This window comes from Theropithecus gelada, chromosome 20 (genome assembly GCF_003255815.1).
Source record: "Theropithecus gelada isolate Dixy chromosome 20, Tgel_1.0, whole genome shotgun sequence".
Classification (NCBI taxonomy): domain Eukaryota; kingdom Metazoa; phylum Chordata; class Mammalia; order Primates; family Cercopithecidae; genus Theropithecus; species Theropithecus gelada.
In genome coordinates, this window is record NC_037688.1 from 66,807,408 (window position 1) to 66,824,174 (window position 16,767).

The window sequence follows — 16,767 nt, forward strand, 5'->3', positions numbered from 1 at the left end:
ATTCATCCATCCATCCATCCTTCCATCCATCCTTCTATCCAACAGTAACATCTGTGTGCCAGAGAGGATGTAAGGTGGCTTACAAAGATGGTTTCACTATAACATCACAAATCTACTTGTAAATGCAGGCAAGGGAACAATTGCAAAGGTATGTGTGACATTCACTCACTGAGTTGACATTTACCTCCACTGACGATGGCTTCCATTGAAGGGGGATAAAAGAGCAGCTCTTTAGATGATGGTGTAACGGTGATTTTCTCTCCAGACCTAAAATAATTAATACACTTCAGTTTGGCGGGTCCTGTCCCCCTAGAACAGAGGACACTGTAGGGAAATGCACAAGACGGCTTACCGTGCCCAGTAAGAGAAATCATACAAGAAGGGGCCTTGTAACTCATCTACCATCTCCTGCACGGGAGGCTTGGTCATTCTTTCTTCGCCTTCCTCTTTGCCGTTCTTCTCCCTCTCCTGCCTGCGGGCCTCGATCTCAGCCAGTTGCTGCTCCCTCCGCAGCTCCTGCACAGACTTCAGAGGGCCTAAGACCAAGGCGGGTTCACTGTCGATGGAAGACCTGGAAGAAAGAAATGGTGGCCCCTAGGACACAGTTGCGTATCTCTGTCGTCAGTGGGAATTTGACCTTTCTACAAGTATGGACTTGCGACTTAAAAACTAGACACCTTATCATGACACCACAGTGGCCGAGTCTTCAGTTTTAAATAAACTAGTAGTGTCACAAAAAATAACAACTGAGCTTCGCAGTGATGGTGGCAGTATCTGGTAGATCTGGGCTGGAATGAAATATCGTTGATTTTATGGCAACTGGATATAAACTTGTCAGTTTCCATGTAGGACATGGAGTTTTCTCCATGCCACCATCTTCTGTTCCTTCATTCTATCTTCACTGAGAACTGCTCTGATAGAGAACTAAGCACCAGGGATACAGCATCGACAAAACAGACCATACTTCCTACCTCTGTGGAATCCACATTTCAGTGGGAAGGGGCAGAAAATAAACAGAAAAATAGTACCAGAGGAAAAGTGCAATAAAGAAAAATAAAGCAGTGTGGGAAGACAGAGAGCCCGGAGCACTGTTTCACATTAAAGGAACAGTCAAGACCTTTCTGATAAGGTGACATTGAGCAAAGGTCTGAAGGAAGGGAGAGAACGTGCCATGCAGCTCTCTGGGTAAACAGTAGCTCGGGCAAAGCGATGCCAAGTGCAAAGCCCTTGGAGAGAAAGCTCACTCAGATGTTCGAGCAATGGCAAGCCCAGCCCAGCCTGGGGCACAGGGGCCCACGGAAAAGTCATATCCGTCAGAGAGGTCCAAGGGGCAGCAGGTGTCAGACTGAGGCTTCACAGGCTTGGTGCCAACCTGGAGCCACTGGAGTTTTCAGTCGAGGAATGGTATGATCCCTGCCATAAAAGAAATTGCTTGCTGCTTCACAGGAAACACACAAAGCAATGGCGGAAACAGGAAGGCCAGCTGGGAAGCTGCTGCAGTGATCTCAGAGGGGGTCACACCAGGGCTGAGGGCCACGTGGTAAGAAGGGAAGGCCAGCTGGGAAGCTGCTGTAGTGATCCCAGAGGGGGTCAGATCAGGGCTGAGGGCCACGTGGTAAGAAGGGAAAGGCCAGCTGGGAAGCTGCTGCAGTGACCCCCAGAGGGGGTCAGACCAGGGCTGAGGGCCACGTGGTAAGAAGGGACTAGATGACGGGTGTATTTTGACTGTAAAGCCAAGGCTTTGTTGAGGAATTGGCTGGGCCTAGGGAGCAAGGCAAAGAAGAATCAAGAAACAACGAGAAAGCGAGAGCTGCCATCTCCGAATCAGAAAAGACCACAGAGGGGCTCTGTGGAGGGCAATTGTCAGCAGTCAGGTTTTGGGTCTGCTCAATACAAGATCCCCAGGGGGATTCCGAGTGTCTGTCTAGCTGGAAGATGCAGTCCATACAACCTCCGGCACAAGCAAGCAACACAAACACCCTTGTAAAGTTACAAAAATGAATGTAATCAAGCTGAAAGGAGGTAATATGGAGTTACTACTGGTAAGAAGGTAGATTGCTAGTCCTATCAGTAATTCATACTTTCCAAGTAGGAAGACAGTAAACGACAGGAAAAGACAGCAACAGGCACCTTCTGGGCACACAATAGACCCTCAGCAAACCCACCCCCAGCTAAAAACCTGGCTCCCCATCACCCAAAACCAGGGCTAGCCCTGACATTTCTCCCGCCCTGACCCAGTGGTCACTTTAGCGCCATGTCTCATCAACTCGGTCTGTCAACAACTCTCCGACCAGTCCGTCGCTCTCCACCTCTGCAGCCACCAGTCTGGGGCCCCCATCACCTCTCCCTGCCTCCACCACCTCCCACTCTCAGGCCTCTTCTGTCTGTTCTCCACTCAGCCAATAGGGGGACCTTTCAGGAAGAAAAGTCATTCCTCTACGTAAAACACATCAATTGCATCATAGGACAGAGACGAAGGACCTTAACACGGCCTGGCCCCCAGCAGCCTACCTGTCCTGCATGCCCCCAAGGTCAAGCTCAAAGCACTCAGCATAGCTGTCATTTTACAGTTCTGCATGTGCGTCTCTGACCACTGTTCCCCCGAGGAGACCGTCAATCCCATGAGTGTAGGGGCTGTGGCCTCATAAGCCCAGTGCCTAAACACCGAAGATTCTCAGTTATTCAGTCATCATGTGCTCTGCAGAGATGATGGATGGATAAACAGATGGTGGACAGAAACATGGAAACATAGCTGGAAAGGCGACTTCCACCAGGGGCAGCTGGGGAGACAGTGACTCCAATTCCCATTCTACTTGACAGAGACGGTCATGTTGCCAAAACTCTTTCATTTCTCAAGAAAATTGGGGTGTCACAGGTACCTCACCACACTGCAAAAATTTCCCTGAAAGGCGACACTCACTCATGAACGTGATCCTCGGTGAGGGACTTGCCTTTCAAATACTTCCTCTCTCATGACCCTTCTTATACCAGGTGCTATCTCTATTTCCCAAGCCTTCAAGCAAAAGTCTAAAGAAAAATAGGCAATTTTTTTTCGAATCTGCTAAAACACTTGAAATACAATGCACAAACCGCAGAGGTTTTTTTTCCTTAGCAAAGACGAGAAGTACAAAGAGTTCAAACAGAAACTGAAGACAATGAAACAAGCTGTCGCAACGCTCTTCCTCACCCACAGGCAATTTCTGAATCAGAAAAGAAAGGATCAAGCATGCTGGGAATTGACAGCAATGTCCTATAAGAGAGGGAAGGCCATTTGTATCTATGGCTAGAGATAAGAAATCAAAACTAATTTCCAGAGAGTCTATTAGAGACTCCCTAGGCCTCATCCACACCCTCCCCTGCCACCCTCAGCCCACCGCAGAACGCTCGTCTTACTTGATAGTCACAGTGACATCCATCATTTTGTCGGTGGTGATAGTTCCAAGGACATGGTGGCGAATGGCTGTCAATGTCAAGATACTAGGTGAAGACCTACAAATCAAAGGAGAGGAAACACTAGACTCTGCTCATTCTCAGAAGATCACCAGCAATACCCTTTTTGGGCATCCTTCCTCACCCTAAATATACAACAGAAAATTGCTCTCAGACTGGGGTAAAATAACTCTGGAGATCCAGAGAAGTATTTTAAAGAGTAAACTAATTCTCCACTCCAAAACTTTACACTTCTAATTCCCAGTGAAACCCATACACGTCTGTAAAAATATAAAAATGGCAGACTTGAGTTTGACAGATGCTCATCAGGGAGGGCTGGGAGATTTGACAATGCTTCTATTTAAGCCACTTCAAAAACACAGTCCTCTGTCCTGGGGTTACAGAATTCTTGGGAAAGGGATCCTATCTCTGGTTCCTCAGTAACTAATCCAAGTGTCTTAAAATTCTTATCTAGAAATTCTGTTGAAGGCCTAACCTTGCCTCTTTCAGAAAAAAACTTAAAAACTCCTTCTGTTCTCTGAAGTAAATGAAGAATCCTCCATGGAATGTACACAAACACCACAAAGCATTCAATTCCCAGGCTTACGTGTCATAGGTGTAGAACGCTTGCTCAAACCGGTGGCAGGAGCGAGGGGTCACTTTGTACACACCTACAGACAGGAAATCAAAAGTAATTTTCAGAGAATGGCATCTATTACACTGAGCAATTTCAACATCTGAAATCGAGTGGCAGCTCTTTGCATGTGAAAACTCAAACATATCGCAGATCTGCAATAATGGGATCAGAAATACTGGGCAGGCATCGTTTTCACTGCCTATGAAGGCTTCTTACCAATGACCTGATCCATGCAATGGCCCAATCACAGGCACACGGTTTTCGTTTTCCACAATGTAACAACTCACAGTAGTTAAATCTGCACAGACCAAGTGAACAGACCCATGCACCAGAAGGAACAGAAAGTACATTTCTACTGCAAATTGGACTGAGGATAATTTTCTACCTAAAAGATTCTATTAAGGATCCAAGAGATAACCACAGCCTCAATTTCTTCCTATAACTATTCCTAAAAAGGAGGTAAGGAGTAAGGGAAGCCCCAGAAAAGTATGAGACTATGTGGGAGGACATTCCGAGCAGGGTACATTTCATCACTTGCCAGAAGAACACAGTCAATTTCAGGAAGATACAAGGAATAACAATGTATTTCCCCCAAATCATTATTAACCAATATTTTGGCCACACTTCCTACAAAAACCTGAAATTAGCTAAAACCACCCTGCTGTTTTCATTGCACTCAACAAGCCCCAGGGTAGTTACCATCAAAAAAAAAAAAAAAAAAAATCAGGTTTCTCTGTTCCTTTTGTTTGGTCTTTCATTGAACAAATATCAACAGAGTACCTCCTCCTGGCTCGGTATGCTGCTAGGTACGGGTACACAGTGGGAGATGACAGAGCAGTAGTCCCTGTCTTCATGGAGTTTACCATCCACAGAGAGAGGGGGGCATTTGACAGTCACAAACATATCAATTGTGGCACATGCAAGAAGGGGACAGAAGTGAGTGCTGACAGCAAGAACATAGGAGGCAGGCCTAAGTGGCCCTGGAAACCATCCTCCCCCAGGGAAGCAATACTGAACTGATGGGTAAGAAGGCCCCAGCTAAGACAGGCAGGAGGACACGTCCACAAAGAACACAGGATCTGGCTCACAGGCTGGCCCATTGTTTCCTCGACAGGCATCCTTCCTGCCTTGAGAACAAACCCTGGTTATGTTGAGGGTGGCAACATGCTCAGCCTCGGGCAGCATATCCAACTGTCCCAGCTTCTCTTGCAGCTAGAAGTAACCATGTGACATGGTTCTGGCCAATACTACAAATAGCTTACTGGAGGAGGGGGCACAAGGAAATCTTTGCCTGCCCCCTTCTTGATTTTCTCCTTTAAACATAAGCTTTCTAACCCTAGCCGTCTTGAAAATGTAAGGCAGAAAATACAAGGTAAAGGCCTAAAGAATCACAAAGACACCACTCCTAAAATCTACCAGCTGCTGAACCCATGCTGGCAGCTACACACTGCCACACTTCTTTATTGAGCCAAATAAACTACCACTTGCTGATGGCACTCCTGTATGAATTTTGTTACATGTAGCCAAAGGCAGCTGAACTGACACCCGGAAGGACAGAGTGACTGGAATAGAGAGAGTGGCAGACAGGGCTGGGTTACACAAGAGCTAAGGTCAGGTTAAGGAGTTTGTATTTTATCTTGGGAACCAAAAGAAGGAGCCACTGAATTATTCATTAGGAAAACGCAAAACAAAACTGAGAGGTGACAGTGTGCTAGCAGCCCTCACTCTCAGTGCCTCCTCAGCCTCAGTGTCCACTCTGGCGGCACTTAAGCAGCCCTTCAGCCCGCCAGGGCACCGTGGGAGCCCCTCTCTGGGCTGGCTGAGGCGGAAGCCGCCTTCCTCTGCTTGTGGAGAGGTGTGGAGGTGTGGAGGTGTGGAGGGAAAGGTGCGGGTGGGAACCGGGGCTGCGCGCCGTGCTGGTGCGCCAGTGTGAGTTCCAGCGGGCGTGGCCGTGGGCACGGGCGTCGGCACGGGCACGGGCTCTGCGGGCCCTGCACACGGAGCAGCCAGCCGGCGCCGAGGGCCCAGGGCAGTGAGGGGCTTTCCGCAGCTGCTGGCCCAGGTGCGGCACTCAAATTCTCAGTGGGTTTAGCTGCCTCCGGGCAGGGCAGGGCTCAAGACCTGCAGCCCGCCATGTCTGACCTCCTACCCCTGCCGTGGGCTCCCGCGTGGCGTGAGCCTCCTCAACGAGCGCCGCCCACTGCTCCGTGGCGCCTGGTCCCATGGACAGTGCAAGGGCTGAGGAGTGCAAGTGTGGCTGGGGACTGGCGGGCAGCTCCGCCTGCAGCCCAGGTGCAGGATCCACTGGGTGAAACCAGCTGGGCTCCTGAACGGGATGGGGACTTGGAGAACTTTTATATCTAGTCGGAGGATTGTATGTGCACCAATCAGCACTCTGTGTCTAGCTCAGGGTTTGTAAATACACCAATCAGCACTCTGTATCTAGCTCAAGGTTTGTAAATACACAATGAGACACGACTTCACATCCACCAGGATGGCTATAATAAAACAGACAATAACAAATGCTGGTGAAGGAGGTGAAGAAACAGGAATCCTCATGCATTGCTGGTGGGAATATCAAATGACACAGCCTCTGTGGAAAACAATTTGACAGTTTCTTAAAAGATTAAACATAAATTTATCACACAATGCAGCAATTCCATTCCTAGGTATCGAAACAAGAAAAATGAAAACATATGGACACAAAGACTTGTACAAGAATGTCCGTAACATTAGTCATAACAGCGCCAAACTGGAAACTACTCAAATATCCACCAACTGGTAAACGGATACACAAAATGTGATATAACCACACACCAGAATACTATGCAGCAATGTAACGGAACAAACTACTGATATGTGCTATGACACAAATAAGCTTCAAAAACATGCTAAATAAAAGAAGCCAGACAAAATACCAGCATCGTATGATAAACGTCCAAAAAAAGCCAAACCATGGGGACAGAAAATAGATCAGTGGCTGGCCATGGCTGAAAAACAGGGATTAACTGTCAACAGGCACAGAGGATCTTACACTGTGGGTGACGAACAGGTCTAAAACTGGATTCTGGCCATAGTTGTGCAACTTGGTAAATTTACTACAAATCGTTTTATTGTACATCTTAAATAGGTGAGTTTTATGATGTGCAAATTCTGTCTCCAAAAAAAGCCATTATAAAAGAGAGAGAGGGCTGGGTACAGTGGCTCACACCTGTAATCCCAGCACTTTGGGAGGCTGAGGTGGGTGGATCACTTGATGTCAGGAGTTTGAGACCAGCCTGGACAAGTGGTGAAACCCATCTCTACTAAAAATACAAAAATTAGCTGGACGTGGTAGCGGGCACCTGTAATCCCAGCTACTCAAGAGACTGAGGCAGGAGAATCGCTTGAACCCAGGAGGCAGAGGCTGCAGTGAGCTGAGATCGAGCCACTGCACTCCAGCCTGGGTGACAGACCAAGACTCCATCTCAAAAAAAAAAAAAAGAAAAAGGAAAAAAAAAAAAAAAAAGAACGAGAAAAGAGACAGAAGCCACTGAAAGATTTTAAGCAAAGTGGGAAATGATGCAAATTTTAAAACAGCACTATAAAGAGAGGTCATTGGCCAATGGTATATGTTTGGAGGTGAAGGGCCCAGTGGTCTCTACCCAACTCAAACCCGAGAGAGACAGAAAAACAAGAGCAGGCTGAACACACTGAAATTGAAAGCTTGATGCAAACACAACCAAGATAGAAAAAACTGCCTTCAAAACCATCCTCTGGTGCCTTTCCATTTTTCTAATTCATGGCACATCAATCCTTCCAAACTTACCAGGCTTGGACAGGCAGAATCGGTTGACTCCTTTGGAGAGGTTATAAATCCCCACATTCTCACGTCCATTTCCATCCTGATAAAATTCCTAAGGGAGCAAAGCCAATTCAATGACTTACTAGGAGAGATGGAGACACCAAGATGATTAATAATATTTCTCTTTCCAAACCAGTCATCTGTTTTGCCCATTAATCATCAGAGCAGTTGGGGGCCACAGGAAAATTAAACACCTCCCACAACTTCCAACGAAAGTGTGCTATTTTTCATTCAATCAACTAATATTTATTGAGCGCCTGCTATGTGACAGACACAAGGCTGGGCCTTGGGAGGCACGACCATGGCTCCTGCTCTCACGGGGCTTATGTTCTAATACAGGAAGACAAAATCAATGCGTCAACAAATAAATTAGTGATCTCAGCTGGTCAGTAAAGAAGCTGTGAAAATAAACAGGAAAGCAAGAGAAGAACAATCCCTGCCTAGGGGTCTTTAGCACGCTGGTCCTCAGGGCACATCTCTTCTGAACACTAGGGCTACAGCCTGAATGAGGAGGAAAAACCAATGACACGTGTTTCTGGAGAAGACACAGCATTCCAGGCAGAGGGGAGAGTGTGTGCAAAGGCCCCGAGGAGGCAGTGAGCTTGGTGTGGGACTGGAGAGGACCACTGTGGCTGGGGCCTGGCGACTGAGGGGAGAGTGGGAGGAGATAAAGAAAAGGTTAAGGAAGTGTCAAAAAAAAAAGAAAAAAAAAAGAAGATCTTATTACAAGGGAATTGGAAATTCACTCCACTGCTGGAAGGGAAACGTTTCCTAAGTATCTAAAACTTATTATGAACCGGATATTTATCTCGTATAACAAATCAGCCCGTCGAGTTTTTGTAATTAAGCAGTTAGGGGAGTAAGCTGGCACATGAAACACCAGTTTCAATTCTTCTAGTTTCTCTACAGAGAAACTAAGACCTGCCAATGACATCTGCCACTGGTTGACATCAAAGCATTATAGAAAATTCATGACGGGATCAACATAGGTGCTCCTGAAGCCCATTTCACACTGCCTTTCAGGCCACAGAGACAACAGTCAACAAGAGACTAAGATCCTGTTTACAGCTCCATCCTCTGCGCTGGAATAAATATACCAGAGAAGGTGGGGCACAGTGGCTCACACCTGTAATCCCAGCACTCTGGGAGGCCAAGGCGGGTGGATCCCCTAAGGTCAAGAGTTCAAGACCAGCCTGGCCAACACGGTGAAATACAAAAAAAAAAATTAGCTGGGCATGGTGGCACGCACCTGTAGTCCCAGCTACTCGGGAGGCTGAGGCAGGAGAATCACTGGAACCCGGAAGGCAGAGGTTTCAGTGAGCCAAGATGTGCCACTGCACTCCAGCCTGGGCAACAGAGCGAGACTCCATCTCAAAAAAAACCACAAATATATATATCAGAGAAACTCACTTGGCAGCATCTTAATAAACAAGAGCAGTGTACACCAAGGACACTTTGATACCTAAAAGGGTCACTTAAGCCCTGCCATAACCCTGAGAAGTAGGTATTAAGATCTCAATTTTCAGTGAAAACTGAGGCTGAGATGAAGTAAATGAATTTACCCAAACCTATTATTACTAATAATAGAAAGACAGCGTGCTCTGTACTATACCAAAGGCCACCCCGAATCACCAGTCACATTTAATGTGTGGCCAGGACAAGGAAGTCTCCTAAATACAGGGGTCCTTCCACTGAGAGATTATAAATGCTTCCTGCTTATGCCTTGCATAACAGGTGGGCGAGTAGAGAGGCAGAAAAGGAAATCTGACTTGACTACGTTTACAATATTCCTGGCATGTTAGTCTTTCTTGATATCCACAAGGCGAGCGTTTTTCCAAATAAGAGACTCCGTAAGTCGTACATACCAGAGTGATGGCGTGAGACAGGGAACATCTCAGCATGTAGCCCGTCTGCCTGAACTCAACTGCAGACACGTCATCCTCCAGCACTTCCACCTCCAGGCTCTTGTTCTTCCAGCACCAATCCTCATGCATGATGCTTACTGCAAAAGCAAACACCAAAAACAGACACATGGGCATCGAGCACACCACCTCCCTGCACACCACCAGAAACGATGATCATGAATTAACTAACTTTAAAAAGCGGTGTGTATGTAGACATAAAGATAGAAATATACACACACATATATATTTATAACTAGCAGTATTTGGAATAAATTACTGCTAAAGAAAACCTGGAACCCAGCGTGGTGGTTCACGTCTATAATTCCAGCACTTTGGGAGGCCAAGGCAGGTGGATGGCTTGAGGCCAGGAGTTCAAGACCAGCCTGACCAACATAGCAAAACCCCATCTCTACTAAAAATACAAAAATTATCCAGGCATGGTGGTGCACGCCTGTAATCCCAGCTACTCGGGAGGCTGAGGCAAGAGAATCTCCTGCACCCAGAAGGCGGAGAGGTTGCGGTAAGCCAAGGTCGCGCCACTGCACTCCAGCCTGGGTGACAGAGGCTAAATTTCAAAAAGACAAAGAAAAACTGGAACCAATGTCCATTACATCAAGAAAGAAATCCAATGTGGCCTGTAAGATCAGGCTGCAAGTAAGGTATTCAGGGATCCACAAACTGTTTCTGTAACTCTTTTCTGCTTTGCAGGCCACATGCTTTATTGGTCTCAAACACTTGACTTGGCCGCTGTTACACAGGAGCGGCCATAGAGAATCCATAAACAAACGGGCAAGGCTGTCTTCTAAGGAAAGTACGCTTATAAAAATAGGCAGTTTTTGGAGTCTGCCAAGCCCTGCCATAACAGAAAATATTAATATAATTCCAGAAAAAGCAGTCTGTTTTATAAGCTATCCACTGCCAGCAGCTCCAAGCTGATTTCTGAAAAAGCAGAAATACAGGCAAGAAGCGGTTGAGAAGGGCAAGGAAAAGGGAAGTAACATTTGTGGGCACCAGCTACTTAGCCGGCTCTCTGCACAACGGGCTTTATAAACTTAACTTTAGTCTTATATTCTGCAGAAAGGTTCTATTATGTCTATTTTACAGATGGGAAAACTGAGTTTCAGGAAGGTCAAGTACTTTGCCATGGTCAGTACTCAGCACCGGTACTGGTGCTAAGTTAGTAGAACACATCAGTGGAGCCATTTCACACTTCCTTTTTCTGGCCTTTAGAACTAAAATGCCATACATTGAGCACCCTCCCTTAACAGAAGCAGCCAGTGGGCTGTGCAGACAAGGTGGCGGTCAGCTCAGGGCCTGGACTCCTCCAGGCTTGTCCAACGCTAAATAATGCAGTCAAGGTCATGAGGCAAGGACGACTTAAACAAGGAAAGGTACATGGTTGTGATACAATTTGAGACCTGGGTTTTAGAAAGTTTACAAAGACGAGAAGTGTGGGAGGGCCACAGGATGTTGCATTCCAATTCTTACTTTTGTATTTTCCAGGGAGCACGTTGTCAAAGGTGAAAGTCATGGAGTTGACCTTGCCGGAGAGCTGGAGGCTCCGCTTCTCACCCTGGCGGCTCAGGGACTGCAGAGTCACCAGCAGGTCACCACAGGTGTCTGCAGGAAAAAGAAGGGAGGGCCCCATGTGACCCCTCACAAGCTTCATCACAGGTTCGAATCCTAACCCTGTGTAATAGCTTCTTGCTACTGCTGAGCTCCTAAGAGGCAGTGGCGGGAGGGCTTCTTTCAAACTAACACACGTCCACTTGACCCCAAGAAGCCTCCTTCGCATGCAGGTGGTCAGCAGCAAACAACAAAGGCAAAAGGAAAAGTTTCCCAAATCCCACCCCTACCTGCTGACTTCTTTGAAACTATGTGTTCTTACTTTCCAGTGATATCTTACCCAAACAAGAGACTTTCCCAGAAACGGATGCCAAGAACTGTACAAAGGCCACATCCATCACGGGCCTGTCGGTCACAGTAAGAGGAAACATCTGGGGTTTCAGTGTCAGCCCTGCTCTGGTCTCTGCCTCAGGAACCATCACCTGCAGAAACGTGGATGGAATGTTAGAGGCTGCATTCGGCGGGATCTTCCCCCTGACCTACAGGGCACTAGAACATTCATCTGGGTCCACAGCTAAAGAGATTTTGAAGGCCAAAGGTTCATTTCCAGGCTGATTTTACAGTCACAACAAATCCATGAATAACTCATGTGAAGGAAACACAGTTCTACCCAGATGAGAAATTAGCCTCAACAGACCCACGTGTATGAACAAAAGTCTATCTGGCCTAATTCTCCACAGGCACACAAAGCTGACCTGCCTCACTTACATACTAGAAACCAGTCTCTTTTACCGGCTTCGGATCACTCGTACTGTAACCTCTGAACCTGTCAACACTATGTGGATGACACTTTGGTAGAATTAAGTCATTTTCTTCTTCCTATTGTCCTGTGTGCCTTTCATGGGCTAAGAAGAGGAACAGATGAAGGGAGCAGCGGCCAACTCTTTCATCCCTAGTAAAGATGACACTGCCCTTCCTTGGAAAAGTCCAGCACGCTTCCGAAAGGGCTTCCAAAGGCTTGTCAATGTGGACATCTTCACAAGAAGCCACCTACCATCTAATAAAGGCAGCTGTCAACCCACATGCCATGCTGTTCTGTGGAAGCAGGGAGAACGCAATCTCCTACCCTGTTTCCCACAGAGGGAGGGGCCCCACTCTGCCCTAGAGGAGAGCAGAGTCTAACAGGGAACCTTCCCGGCCCTCTCCCTTTGTGTTACTTTCTCTTCCACAGGGAGGAAGGGCAGCTGCTGATTTGATGGGTGAGAGCCCAGAGAAACAGTCTCTCCCCAAGGGCAGGGCCACTGCGCTGAAAGGCATGGTGGGCTGACCTCTGCTCTGTTCTGTCTCTTGCTTGCTTGGGCCAGCTGTGGCTTGGGCCTTTACCATGGTGATGAGACCACAGGCCTGAGCGTCTCCCCCTTCTCGGCCTGCTTGAATGGGTGAGTCGCATGGTCCCTGCCCAGCCATCTTGAAGTCAGGGCAAAGCAGGAAATGGGAAGCTCCATTTTGGCCTGGGGTCCCAGAAGCCACACACTATGGCCATTTTTGAGCTGCCATTAGTAGAGTTCATTTTTGGTTTCCTCTTGGACTCATCGATATTTTACAGCAGCCAGAAGCCTGAAGGTAGAGGAGTGACTGGCAGCCTGATACTAATAAACACCAAGACTAGGAAAAAGAGAGACAGACGGCATTATTTTGTAGCTGGATGCCTATCTGGCTCTACTCTACTGATGCAGGCTTGTAAAGACTTAGAAACAAGAAGTTGGAAACTGGAATGCCCCTTCTCTAACCCCATTCTAGCTAATAACCCTTCTAAAAATCACTGCTTTTTCTCAAAACATTTTAAATTTAGAACAATGCATCGCACCTGAACTTTATAAGTCCCTGGTTTTGCTTTAAAACAAAATGATCCATGAGCATCCGTCTCCACGGTGACCAAAGACTTGTCCTTGTCTTGAGATGACAGGACAACTTTGTATTTACTCATCTGCTTGACGGTGTCGGGGAAGCGAATGATTGATATCTGACCACAGACACTAAACCTGCAAAGAGAAGACCATTCATTCCAGCATGAGGACTCAATTATAACAGGAAAGGCTCTTATCAACCAAAAAAGACGCAGCCCTCTCCCAGCCCTTGTTCCTGAGAATAGTTTAATCTTAATGAAAAGACAGAATGCACTCCAGATGATTCTGGTTTTAAAAAGCAACCTTCAGAAAGAAGACTGGACCTTTTTCTACAGAACAGGGGCCCGTAGTGGGGCTGTTTGTGCGTTCTGGGTGACATCTGGCAATCCTCCACTGCAGAGACAATTTTAAGAAAATCTGTAGATAATAAAAAACGTTTCAGGTAATTGGATCATTGACAGTGGAGCGGCCTTGGACTGAGAATGTGGGCTAGCCCTTAAAAGCAAGAGCTCTAAGCTGCCTAAGAAACTGTGGCATTAACCAGGCCATCAAATGAGGCAGGATTATCAAAGACGTCTTCCTTGCTTGTGATTATATATAACACATGGATGAAAGCAAACTGGGCTATTGGAACAGAAAAGATAATTAAGTTAAAAAATACAGAGCTAAAATTGAACTCCTTGGGAGGTAGGAGCCACAAACGGAACTTATAACGGAAAATCCCTATTAAGGTAATGACTCAGATTTGAGATTCTAAATAAGGAGTAAGGTGTTGCAAGGCATCCCTTGAAAAACACATGAAAGGCCCCTCTGCGAAGACCATCATCCTTGGAGTGCTGGTCTTCATTTCTGAAGCAGACGGTGAGTTAAAGTGTAATAGTACATCCTAGCTGGGGGTCACAGTTGTCTTTCCAACCGTTCATTTTAAAGGCTCTTCAAGAATCATTTTAGATAAAAATTAGTTACTTTTGACATAAAGATAATCAAGAATGTTGGATTCTGACAATTGGAGTACATTAAATGTTGGAACCACCACTCTGCCTCAAATAAAAAACAGTGGAAAACACAATGGAATGGTGGAAGATTGTGTATGTGAAATCTAGGAATCATGAAAAATACCGTCATTCCTTCAGAGTGAAGGGACTGCCCAGCTCTATGAGTTCACTATCTCCAGCATGGGTCAACAAACTACGACCCAAGGACCAAGTCAGGGCCCCCCTCCTGTTTGTGTATGAATTGCAAGCCAAGAAAAAGATTTTTACACTCTTAAGTGGTTAAAATTTAAAAAAAAAAAAAAAAAAAATCAAAAGGAAGATATTTCACGACGTGTAAAAATTATATGAAATGCAAATTGTGGTGTCAAAAAATGTAGTTTTGTTGCACTCTGCCCATTCATTTACAAATTGTCTGTCTCAGCTGTTGTCCTAGAGACCGTATGGCTCATGAAGTCTAAAATATTTATTCTCTGGCTCTCCACAGAGGAAGTGTGCCAATCCCGGACCTAGTATATGCATTTTGGTTCTCACATTCCCCTACTGTGAACTTTCAGAATAAAAGGATGCAAAGCAAACACTGATACAATCATTCCCAAGGACCTTCCATATTCTCTTGATTTGTGTACCTGTCCGGGGACCCATCGCCTTGTCTATTTCCTATCAAATCTCTTTGCCTCCCTAAGTTGTAAATGTTTGAATCATAAGCTCTGTTTTAGCTCATATTCTTACTAAAAAGAACTGCCTATTTCCCCTAAGCCTCTAATCTATACTGGCTTAGTTTGGAAAAATAAACCAAAAGAGTGGTAGAAAAAGGTTCCATTATACTGAAGCCCTTAAAAATTGATTTGTATCAATAAATTCTTTCAACAGGGTTTAATATCTATATGGACACAAATAGGTAATATTGGTGGATATTGAGGTAACTCTATTTTCACAGTCATTTGGACAGAAGCCAAAGAGTTTGTTTTTCAAATTGAGTTTTTTTGGTTTTTTTTGTTTTAAAGGAAGATTAGGCACCATGGCTCAGCCTATAATTCCAGCACTTTGGGAAGTCAAGGAGGGTGGGTCACTCGAGGTCAGGAGTTCGAGACCAGCCTAGCCAACATGGCAAAACCCCATCTCTACTAAAAAATGTAAGAATTAGCCAGGTGTGGTGGAACGTGCTTGTAATCCCAGCTACTCAGGAGGCTGGGACAGGAGAATCGCTTGAACCCGAGAGGCGGAGGCTGCAGTGAGCTGAGATGGCGCCACTTTGTACTCCAGCCCGGGCAATGGAGACTCTGTCTCAAAAAAAATAAAAAGGAAAAGAAATAGTAAGAAGTATCAGTGTGCTAAAAAGGCAAATGTACTATGTTGGCCAAAAAAAAAAGAGATTTTCCAAAAATGTTCAACAAATGCTGTTTTTCTTTCTTTGACCCAAATACTCTACTTTAAAGGAGAAAATAAATATATTTCCTCCATCTCCGTGAACAGCGTCTCCTCCATCTACCCAGTGGCTCAAATAAGAAACCTGAAACCTCAACAGCACAGGCCTGTGGGTGTGTTCTCCATGTGACCTACCACATCCATCTACTCCTCGCTCCCTCGCCTGCCAGTCGCCTGGGCCCAGCCACCACCATATCTCCTCCAGACAACCACCACCGCCTCATATCTGGCCCCTCCATTCACACCATGGCTTTCCTCCAATCCATTCTCCACACAGCAGCCAGGAAGAAAAACAAACTTTTTAAAGTACCATGATCCCTATCACTCCCTTGCCAACTGACAACTATTTTTTTTCTGGAGACGGTGTCTCACCGTGTCGCCCAAGCTGGAGTGCAATGGCACAATCTCGGCTCACTGCAACCCCTGCCTCCCAGGTTCAAGCAATTCTCCTGCCTCAGCCTCCCGAGTTGCTGGGATTATAATAGGCGTGCACCACCATGCCCCGCCAACCTTTTGTCTGTTTAGTAGAGACCGGGTTTCACCATGCTGGCCAGGCTGGTCTCGAACTCCTGACCTTGTGATCCGCCTGCCTCAGCCTCCCAAAGTGCTGGGATCACAGGTGTGAGTCACCACACCCGGTCAACCAACTGACAACTCTTAACGGGTTACCACTGCATTAGGGAGCAAAGCCCAACCCCAAAGTAGGGCTACAAGGCCCCAGAGCTCCCTGACCGTGCACCCACCTCCTCCAGCTGCAGAGACTGCCTTTCAGGTCCTTCCTATCCTGTGCAGGCCTCTGAGCATGCTGCTCCTCTGCTAGGCAAGGTCCTTCTTTATCTACCTTTCAGTCTTTACTAAGGTCTCTGCAACCCAGAGAGCCTTGCAGAGCTCCCAGTCTAAATTAGCTCTTCTTGTAGCACCCTGGTCTCTTCCCTGCACAACACCTGCCATAATTTAGCATCACAAATGTATTGTCTTTTTTAAAAATCTTGTTACTTTGTTAATTTTTATCTCTTTATTTATTTATTGTTAGACCAGGTTATGAGACTAGCTAATTTTT

The 16,767-nt window shown here is 46.3% G+C and overlaps 1 protein-coding gene across 1 annotated transcript in view; it reads right to left on the minus strand.

Moving 5' to 3' along the window:
• LOC112614832 (nodal modulator 1-like) overlaps positions 1 to 16,767 on the minus strand; it is a 63,580-nt gene that overhangs the window by 20,419 nt on the left and 26,394 nt on the right. Inside the window, exons 12-20 of the mRNA XM_025371565.1 lie at positions 13,248 to 13,422; positions 11,721 to 11,862; positions 11,303 to 11,434; positions 9,776 to 9,912; positions 7,875 to 7,962; positions 4,037 to 4,100; positions 3,394 to 3,489; positions 353 to 571; positions 185 to 267 (exon numbers count right to left, since the gene is read on the minus strand). Coding sequence (XP_025227350.1) covers positions 185 to 267; positions 353 to 571; positions 3,394 to 3,489; positions 4,037 to 4,100; positions 7,875 to 7,962; positions 9,776 to 9,912; positions 11,303 to 11,434; positions 11,721 to 11,862; positions 13,248 to 13,422 — 1,136 coding nt within the window. The remainder of the gene's footprint in view (positions 1 to 184; positions 268 to 352; positions 572 to 3,393; positions 3,490 to 4,036; positions 4,101 to 7,874; positions 7,963 to 9,775; positions 9,913 to 11,302; positions 11,435 to 11,720; positions 11,863 to 13,247; positions 13,423 to 16,767) is intronic.